Below are 10223 nucleotides of genomic sequence, written 5' to 3'. Positions count from 1 at the left end.
TAATTAAAGAATTAAGCTGTATTATGATATTGTTCTTGTTGAACTAAATGCCATATGTATAATAAGGTTGCATATGTAGTGTAGTATGACATATGTTTACATGCTTTTTTATTTGATTTCTATTCCTGGTTTTGAGACTTCAATTGCCATCCATTGTCGAGTAACAAGGGAGTCAGCAAAGAATTGTCAGCCAAGATGTTTCCAGACAGTCGAGAACCAAGTGGTAAATGTTTAGCAGAATATTCGGGAATATTGATACAAGATAATATTAGACTCTGATGGATATATTTGGCGTAGTAACTGGGACTTTTTTTTTATGCAAACCTTAAAAGCTGCTGATATAATCAAGGCTAGTGCAACAATAGTGTTGGTATTGTTGTAGGTGCAGTGAGCTCCCACTGAAACAAATAGAAAAGGAAACTATTGGTCATTAACCTGTAGCAGCCCAACTTATTCGATCTAATGTGGCACTGTGACCTCATCATTGACATGTTCAAATAGAAATATATACAGGCCTAATTATGCACATACATTCAATGGATCCTACATCAACAACTGTCTCATTGTCTGTTATTTCACATATCTTGCTATTTTTTCCTGAGCAGCACGCAACTTACTTCATTCTCAACCCATCAAGTAGTTATGTATTTACTGTGTCCTGGTTGTTAGTATTTCTGGAAAAATACTTTGAATTTCTGGAAAAATAAGGATTAAATGCATTTAATTGTTCAGGTTTATTTCTTCTATGTTGAAAGTGTGAACAAGGTTACAATGTTTCCAAACACAGGGTTAGATTGTGAATTGCCCCATTAACTTACAGCTTTCAACATAACGGCTCCCATATAAAAAAGAAGATTAGTACTATGTATTCCATGAACGGGCAAGATATTGCATGAATACATTTCTGTCTTTTATTTGCTATGGTCATTTATATGGAGAACCCATTTTATGCTTGTGGATTGTTACAAAAAACTTCTGAAGCATTGCAACAGCTAAAACTTATTGATGTGTGCTGTATATAGAGGGCACATGTACAACAGTTTATTGCAACAGAAGATGCACTAAATGCTGCTGCAGATGCAAAAAAAGAAAGTCAGGAGCTTGTGCGGCGTATTCATGGAGCTTCCAATGCAGGGGATGCCACCAATAACAGAGAATATGTCCAAAATTCTGCGAGCTCACGGCAGTTTGAGGTAAAGAACTTTTTTAACTAGCTACATATATTACTTTGTTGAAATAAAATGTTGCTGTGGATAATTGATTTAAAATTGAATATAAGGAGTGTTATAAGGCTGAGAAAATTATCTCTAAGTAAGTTAAAGTTAAAAGCAAAGCACTGACATACTGTAGCTATAAAAGTTTGCTCAAATTAGTCATAAGGTATCTGTTTTTAGTGTGAAGAATTTAGTGATGGGTTGGAAAGTTTCAATTCAAAAGTGACATCATGTGGGTTACATCTTGCAACAAGTATCAACTTGTATACCAAATTTAGCTTGCATTTGCTGCTTCTATGTAGATGTTTTCTGTAACTGAATGTGGAGGACTTTCAAATTTTAGTAGAAGATCTGGGAATTGTTGCACAGAAACTAATATTCGCACTTTTGTCCTTTTGTTATTTGCTTCCAGCTGGATGTATGGGCCAAGGAACGAGAACTTGCTGGTCTGAAGGCCAGCGTTTCAACCCTGACAAATGAAGTTCAACGACTTCAAAAGATGTGCGAGGAACGAAGAGCCGCTGAAGATGCATTGCGGAAAAAGTGGAAGAGGATAGAAGAGTTTGATGCCAGGAGGACTGAACTGGAATCTATATATACAGAACTAATACATCTCAATTTGGTATATATCATTTAAAATGGGGTATTGTGTTTAACCATTTTAGTTATCAATAGAATCATGGGATGAGAGATGGCACCTATTAACTGATTTAGAGGGAGAACAGGTAGTTGTTTTTTTTAAAATACTTGCTTGTTGGAAATGTATTGACATCGTGCATATATTGATGTAAGTCCGTATGGTTATTTTGTGTTAGGATAGGAGTACTAAGCTCACTCATTAAGCATAATTAAGTGGGGTATTAAAGAGAAAAGGGCAGAAATCAAAATTGTGTTAATTGTGTTAATTCTAGTGCCTAAATGCTACTTTTCGTAGTCATTTAAACTCTGCAATGTTTGGTTTCTGGTTTAATCTTTTATAATTGCTGCTGCATTCTCTTTCTGAAGTTACATATACCATGTCTCCGTGTTTTATTTGAGTTTCGTCGAAACCACATCATTAAATGTGGGGTTGATCATACTGCAGGCTGCGGCAACAGCTTGGGAGCAACACACAAAGCGTTCAAGAGAGCATTCAGCTACTACAGTCATTCCATTATGTAACAGAGTGCAACAAAAGGCAGCAGATGCACATGATCTCATCGAAAGAGAAGTTTCGATTTTTTTGAGAGTTCCAGATAACCGTCTATATATGCTTCCGTCAACATCACAGGTTTGCTCTCAGAATATAAGGTGTGGATTGTGGATGTATCTATTTGGTGTTTGTAGTAAGGTCCAAGTTGTTCTGTTCAATAAGGTTGGATTCATGCATCACTAAAATGCTGCATCTGGAAGGGTAGGCTGGAAGATAAAAAGGATTTGTAGGAAAAATGAAAGAATTACTGCAACTCTAGGAAAACTCTGTAGTTTGTGGCACAAAAATATGGGCTAAACAGATATTGCAGAATATCAATCTCTGCGCAAGCTAAGTAAATGGTTAAGTTGTGAAAGCTCATAATGATGTTGAAAAGAAATGTATTGGATCTTCATATGAAAAAAGGTCATAAATTTATCTTACAGGCCTTACAAGAAGCATTCGGTATGAGTGGGCCTCCTGGACCTGAATCATTAGTTGCGATAGAAAGAACTGCTGATTTACTAACAGCAAAAGCCGGTGCTAAAGATCCTTCTGCTATACCATCAATCTGCCGGATCAATGCAGCAACTCAAAATATAAGTGGTATAGTTGTAACAAAACCATACAAGCTCTTGTTTTCTTGATGCATGCCCTGCTGCTAATATAACTTCTGTAGGAATTCAGTAGAAACCTAGAAAAGGAGGTATTTGAGGAGATACTGCATTCTCTGCATATTATTTTTAATATGCTTATTTATTATGTATGACTTGATAGGATATGATGGTGACGATGTGGGGCTAGCTACTGTGGTAGAATCCTTGCGTTTCATCTTCTCTCCTTTCATGTCTCCCATATGCATGCTTGAAGAACTTGCTGGAGCAATGAGACGAGCTCAAACATGGAGAAATCTTGTTGGCAATGGGCATTCACTGTTAGCGGGTGCAAATAGTTCAAGGCCTGAACATGAAAAGTAATAGTAAAAACTCTCTTATCTGCATTATTTTTTGTTTATGTAAACCATATCAGAAATCTTGATGTTCTCTTTTTGGCAGGACTGCTACTTCTTGTTCATCAATAGCTGCTGAGCAGGAGACAACCGCCATGGAGCAATGGCTGCCTGAGTTAAAGGTGGCGGTTCAGGATGCTCAGAAGTGCCTGGATGATTGCAAAACAGTTAGAGGCATGGTAATTAGAAGGAAATTTTTAATAGTATTTGCATGGTGGAAGTTTGAAATTGGTACTAGGAAGCATATTTTTATTTTATATTCATGTGCTCCCAAATTCGAATGCTATTTGTGGGGTTGGTAACATGAGTTGAACTCCCTATTTGAAAGTGTTTTTGCATAGTGACAATCGAGGATAAACCGGCAATTCCGTTGAATTTGCATGGTGTTTGGAAGGGATAATGATGCTATTAGGAAGCATATCTTCTTTTATTTTATTTTTCTTAACATAGGCTATCATGCATTTGTGGTAACCAAAGTGCCAGAGGTGGAGCTGATCTGATCATATTGTTTCTAGGTTGATGAGTGGTGGGAACAGCCAGCGTCGACGGCTGTAGACTGGATCACTGTTGATGGGCAGAATGTTGCTGCATGGCTTGCCCATGTAAAACAGCTTCAGACTGCATTTTATGACAAACAGCTATTATGATCTCACATCTTGAATTCAATGGTCTATTTTGGTATGTGCCTGGAATTCCCAATTTCCACGCTCTGTATTCACACTACTGTTATCTCTGTATCATAACACAAAACACGTTATTTTTCTTTTGTACATCACCTAAATGAATGTCCCTTGAAAGGGGATATAGGATTTGGGATATCCTGAACACATTATTTCTTTTAATGATGCGATGATACTGTAGAAATTCTCTGCTGAATCACCTTTACGGGGTTTTACAATTTCTAGTTTAGCATATCATGAAGACAAACCCACATTCTGATTAAACAATGGCATATCAATGCTGTTGCATATCCCTTTTGGGTTTATGGTGTGGATTTCTCAATATTGTGAAATTGAAAAGGTAGAAAACATGCTTTATATGAACTTGGTTTCAAGGTCTTGTCCCAGTGTTTTGTAAATGTGTCGTACCTGATTGTGATTATAAAACTGATGTCAAAATATTGCACTACAGGGGATCGATTGCATACACAGATGACTTGTATAGATTAACATGCCGTGTATGAAACTTATGCATCATGAGAAATAAAGCATAGTAATGCACATTTTAAAATCAGCATGAAATTATAGCCATTGCATAGTGCATGAAATTTATGCATCAAGAGAAATCAAATGAGTAATATGGAAATCAATACATTGTATGTTGCTGCATCATGAGACAATTTATTAATATTGGTATGAGAGAAGGCAAATATGTAACGATGGGAATCTCCTTCCATTTGAAACAATTGCCAGTGCGTTTAGTACTTTGGTGGCTATGTGAATAGGTATATGACAATGGCCTTTGAGTGAGGTATACACAGCTCTTCTCAATTGGTTGAATTGGATCTTGCTACTAGTTTTTCAATGGAATGATTGTTACCCTGAGACTGCTAGTTCATTCACTTATCATGATTAACAATAATGTAAATGGGTCTCCTTACTACCATTTCTATCTCTCATCATTTATGTTGTGCATATACATAGTGCTCCTTACTGTCAATCTTATAATAGTTTCCCCATTTCAAACTCTATTTCTAATAGCCAACAACTGCTCTTGTAATTGTAGTATGCTTATATCCATGTAGCAAGGTCAATCAATCTTAATGTATATTATATGGTTATAAAATTGTTCGTAGTTCTTGACATGGTTTTACAACCATGTGTATAACTATTATGTGTGGAATGAGTAGTAGTATTTGGCTGTGAATAAAGCTCATTGCTTGCATCTGATATTACTGGGTTGGAATGATCTTCATCATCTGATGCTCAAATGGCCTATGTGCTTTGTACCTGGATACTTGCAATATTTGTTTTCTAAAACATTCTTCTACTCACTAAATGGTGTCTGCACATATCAATGGAGGCATGAACTTATGGAAGAAGTTAGTTACGTGCTATTATCTTTGCATCCTGAGTACAAATTATAATTAACCTATGGGTTCATTACCTCACTTCCTCATTTTTGAACCTCAAGAGCACAAAAAGGGTTTAGGAAATTTTTGCTAGGCTTTTGGTGGACTGCATGTTGGGAGCTTCAGTTAGAACACATTTTATTATTCTTTTAGGAAGCTTCCATTGTGTGTGTGTGTATGTGCGCGCGCGGGCGCGGGAGGGCGGGCGCGTGTGCATGCATGTGCATGTGCATGTATGTGTGCAAGCAGGCAGGTGTTTCTGCGTGGGCGTGGGCAGGCAGGCGTGTGTGTGTGTAAGTGAGCGAGTTCAATGTGTGCATTGATCATTCTTTGGGAACTTGAAGTTAAATACAGGCAGACAAGCTCAGTTTGTAATGATTAAGTTAAAGGGGGATTGACAATGACAATCCTATTTTGGGGCTCTTGAGAGAATATGATGATTTTGTTACACACTCACCTTGCTTGAAATGAGGACATTATGCATCCAATTTTCTCCAAAACAAAATGATGTCTTACGCTCACCACATTCCATGCTCTTGCTGGCTTCTTGACGATGATTGCGTCTCAAAGCTGAATAGGCTCAAAGAATTGGAAGGCAAAATCATGCTTGAATAGTGAGATGCAACCCTGTAGCTATATACATCCACTTTGTCGGTCAATCTCTCACCATATGCATATTCTACATTACACAAGCATATAAACCAAGCAATCAATCATCCAATATATTAACTGCATTGCATAATGGCACTGCAAACCAAAAAATACAAGGTCGCATGACCACTCTAAAAATACTAAGCCAGGGACACAATGGTTCATATAGCTATCAAGTGATGGCACATGGAAGTAAATGGACAGTTCTCCTGAGCTGAAATCTTGATATGCACATTAAGCATAGGCGTTGATAAATTATCAACTTTTATTAGAGTACATACCTGGCACCACATCCAATCAATCCTTGGATAGCAGTTACTGAAACAGACTTATTCACCTCAGAAGATGTGACTCGTGAAATCCCAAAGTCCCTGATATGGGGCTCAACATCCTCATCGAGAAGAATGTTGCTGGGCTTGAGGTCACAATGGAGGACCTGGCTGAATCCTGTTTCGTTATGTAGATAAACAAGTCCATGTGCCACTCCAAGAGCAATTTTCAGCTGATGTTCCCAACTTAACACAGGTATGGCTGCATGTAGATGCAGATCTAGATTGCCATTTGGTATATATTCCAGTATCAAGCATTTGAAAGCTTTTGTTGTTAAAGTTTCGATAATCTTCACCAGATTCCGGTGGCAAATCCGACCTAAAGCAGTCAACTCTGAAATAGAACTCTTTTCTATCTCAGGATGATTCTCGATATTCAGCTTCTTGACAGCAACAACAATACCACTACTCAACACACCTTTATACACGATACTAAAGCCACCTCAACCAATAATACTGGTCTCTTTGTAATTCACTGTTGCACGAAAAATCTCTTGAGCAGAGAGTTTGATCCTCGTATCAAACATCGCAACTCTCGGTCTTTCTCTCTTTGTTGTGATGTACTACATGAGTATGCCACTAATGATAAATACAGGTAGCAAAGACACACAATTATGATCTTTTCTTTTGATGTGATGACATTGTGATGAGGCTTGGAGTTTGATACAGTATCTAAGCAATTTAAAGTAAGCGGAAACCCACAAAGCTTTACATTTCCAAGATATGACTGGTCTGAAAAGGTGGAAAACTGAAGGCCTGAAAGGAACCAGCTCCGTGTTGAGTTGAAACATAATAATAATAAGCCAAAGTAAAACAAGAGAAGCAGCAGTTCAATAGGAACATACCCTTCGGGGTCGCCCCGGATAGCTGATTGTTTGATAGATTTAAGAATGCTAGTGAAGTTAGATTTCTTAGCTCATCTGGTATTGTGCCATTCAGTTGGTTATTAGAAACATCCAATGACTCTAGTGTCAAAACATTTCCAAGACTGCTGAGAATCGGCTCTCGAGAGATTCAAGTTGTATATCCCTGTTAATGAGCCAATCTCATTAGGTATAGAACCTGATATCCTATTTCTTGACAGATCTAGAGAGATGACCAACCCCAAAAGATATTTGAAGTAAATTCGTGTACCCTTCGTATCAAAGCTCACATCATCATTCCACAACGTGTTTTCTTGATTGGTCTGAGTTTCATTATTCTTGAAACTATTCAAGTTATCAATCTCGGTAGGAATAGTACCCGAAATTGGTTGTTTGAAACCTCCAAGACCTGTAATTGACCTAGATCCCAGATCCCTGATGGAAAAATACCGTCAAGGTTGTTATATCCCACAATCAAAACCCGTAAGTTCACCATCTGAGTTCAACTCTCAGGAAGAGTTCCTGTGAAGTGATTATGTGAAAAATCTAGAACCACTATGCTACTATAGTTTGCAAAGTAGTCTAGAAGACTTCCATTGAATTTGTTCCGGGCAAGCGACAATGTATGTAGCTGGGAGAGTGAGGTAAACTCATATGGGACCCCTCCACTCAAAGAGTCATTGGCAATCTTTATCCACTTGAGGCTTGTACAATTCGCCAAATCTTTTGGTAAGGTACCTGAGAATTTGTTTTTCGACAAGTCCATTCCTAATGTGGAAGGGATTGGTCCACTGAGAAGATTCGGACTGACCTCAAAATACTAAAGGTTTCCAAGATTCCCCAATTCTGAAGGCAACTCACCAGAGAATGTATTATTGCCAAGACAGAGTGAACTTAGGACCTTCGGATTCCCAAGTTCCAGTGGAATATTCCCGCTCAAACTATTACTGAAGATGATGAAACTTGTTAATTTCTGAAGTTTACTGAGCTCAACCGGCAATGGCCCATTCAGCTTGTTAAAGTAAAGACAGAGGATTTCCAAGCTTCTCAATTCACCCAGCTCAGGAGGAATCTTGCCCGAAAGACTATTACTAAATACATATAGAAAACGAAGGTTGGTGAGGTTGCCTAACTCTTGGGGGATGCTCCCACTGAGTTGGTTTGCAAATAACTTGAGCTGCTGAAGATTCTTCAACTTTCCGAGCTCAGGTTGGATTGGTCCTGAGAGGCTATTGACCGAGAGATCAAGTTCTTTCAAGTTTCTGAGATTCCCAAGCTCCACAGGAATGGGGCCTTGGAGCCCATTGATCATACACCACATATACTCAATGCTACTAAGGTTTCCAAACTCAGGAGGTATGTTGCCCACAAATGCATTCCCGAATAAAGACATGTACTGTAGGTTCTGGAGCCAGCCAAGCTGAGAAGGAATATTGCCATTGAGTTTGTTCCCATAGAAGTAAAGCTCTCTGAGCAGGACGAGGTTTCAGAGCTCAGAAGGTATGCTTCCAGGCGTCAAAATAAAGGTAGTTAAGTTGGGTTAGGTTTCCATATTCTCGTGGTATGGCACCACTCAAGGCAGGTAAGTCATGAAGTTGGAGCATTGTGAGCCTACGTAGGTTTCCAAGAGAAGCCGGAAGAGAAGCCGGGAGAGTACCGTTGAGATCATTATGGCTTAGATCAAGCCATAGCAATGCAGTACAGTTACCAATTCCTGGAGGGACAGGGCCAATGAGCATATTGTACTTGAAGTCGAGATGAGCTAAGACCGAGATGCGACCTAATCCCGCGGGGATCGGTCCTGAGAGGGCGTTGAAGGACAGGTTAAGAGGTACGTTAACATGGTGAGGTTTGAGAGATGAGGAGTGATTGTGCCTGAGAGGTTGCTTTGTCTGAGGTCTAGAGAGGTTACCCTCGGAGGGATGTCTTTGTTGCCTATGATTCCAGACCAGGTTCCATTGCAAGGGGAGGAACCTTGCATGGGTCCATGAGCTCAGAGCTTGAAGTGGGTCTTCCCAAATCCCGTCTTTAAACCTTAACAGTGATTCTCTGTCAGGTGTGCTCTCGTCTCCTGCTTGGGTGGAGAAGCCAGAAGATGAAAAGATGAGTAGGAGGGTGAAGGTAGTACTTACTTGGATGGAGTCCTTCAACAGGAGGAGACACATGGTAGTATGCTATGTGCTATGCTCTGCTGCTTGCTTAATGTGCTATGGTGATGGTCCATGGAGCTCTCTATCTTCTTCTTCTTCTTCTTCTTCTTCTTCTTCCTTCTATGACAATGGATGTATAATGTTATGTATAGGATTCAATGACGAATTGACAATGTATGTACATATGTACATATACATAATAATGTGTGTGCATATGCATGCGCCAAGGCCTTCTCTCGAACCACTGAATCATGGAGTCTTTGGAGCTTCGGTTTTTTCCGATTGAGCTTCCACCTTTCCTCATCACGTGAGACAAAACTGGACATGGTTTCTGATTGATCATCGACCCTTGGCGAGATGCAGTGCCGATTTTAGATGTTCCATTGTCAATATTGCTAGGCGCATTTCGCTTGAAGGTGGTTGCCCTTACTTATTATTCTCAAGGCACATTGTGTTAGTGTTATATTGTACATATATCATAAGCGCTTTCAATATCTTAGCATTCACATGGCACAACTTTACCCCTGCCCCCGTCTAGTCTATATATGAGTAGCATTAAAAGTATATAAAAGCATACTTTTGTACTTTGAAGTTCATTTGACTTAGAAGCATATGTAGGTTGTTTCACATGTAGTAAGGATGTGTAGAAGATGTACGAAAAAAAATCCAGCAATAATGCAATATCCGCAAACTTTGTCTTCTCTTTTTTGTACTCATACTACTATAAGTGATATATTGCAAAAGGGGGAAACCCCTTTTTCGATC

At 39.0% G+C, this 10223-nt stretch overlaps 1 protein-coding gene and 1 pseudogene across 1 annotated transcript; one reads left to right on the top strand and one right to left on the bottom strand.

Annotated features, from left to right (window-relative positions):
* The first annotated feature begins 671 nt into the window (after positions 1-671).
* On the top strand, positions 672-4292 carry LOC147870342 (AUGMIN subunit 5-like). Its single transcript, XM_087339045.1, has 7 exons — positions 672-1193; positions 1627-1836; positions 2299-2484; positions 2832-2991; positions 3163-3358; positions 3441-3573; positions 3910-4292. The coding sequence occupies exons 2-7, from the start codon at positions 1714-1716 to the stop codon at positions 4039-4041; spliced, it is 930 nt and encodes a 309-aa protein (XP_087195171.1). The 5' UTR covers positions 672-1193; positions 1627-1713; the 3' UTR covers positions 4042-4292.
* On the bottom strand, positions 4057-9491 carry LOC147870341 (uncharacterized; annotated as a pseudogene).
* Between the last annotated feature and the right edge of the window lie 732 nt (positions 9492-10223).

The sequence above is a fragment of the Azolla caroliniana genome, unplaced genomic scaffold (assembly GCF_043228905.1).
Source record: "Azolla caroliniana isolate FFs.n. ecotype wild unplaced genomic scaffold, voAzoCaro1.0.p SCAF_1, whole genome shotgun sequence".
Lineage (NCBI taxonomy): Eukaryota > Viridiplantae > Streptophyta > Polypodiopsida > Salviniales > Salviniaceae > Azolla > Azolla caroliniana.
The sequence above is the reverse complement of the archived record's forward strand: the minus strand, read 5'-3'. Positions and strand labels throughout refer to the sequence as shown.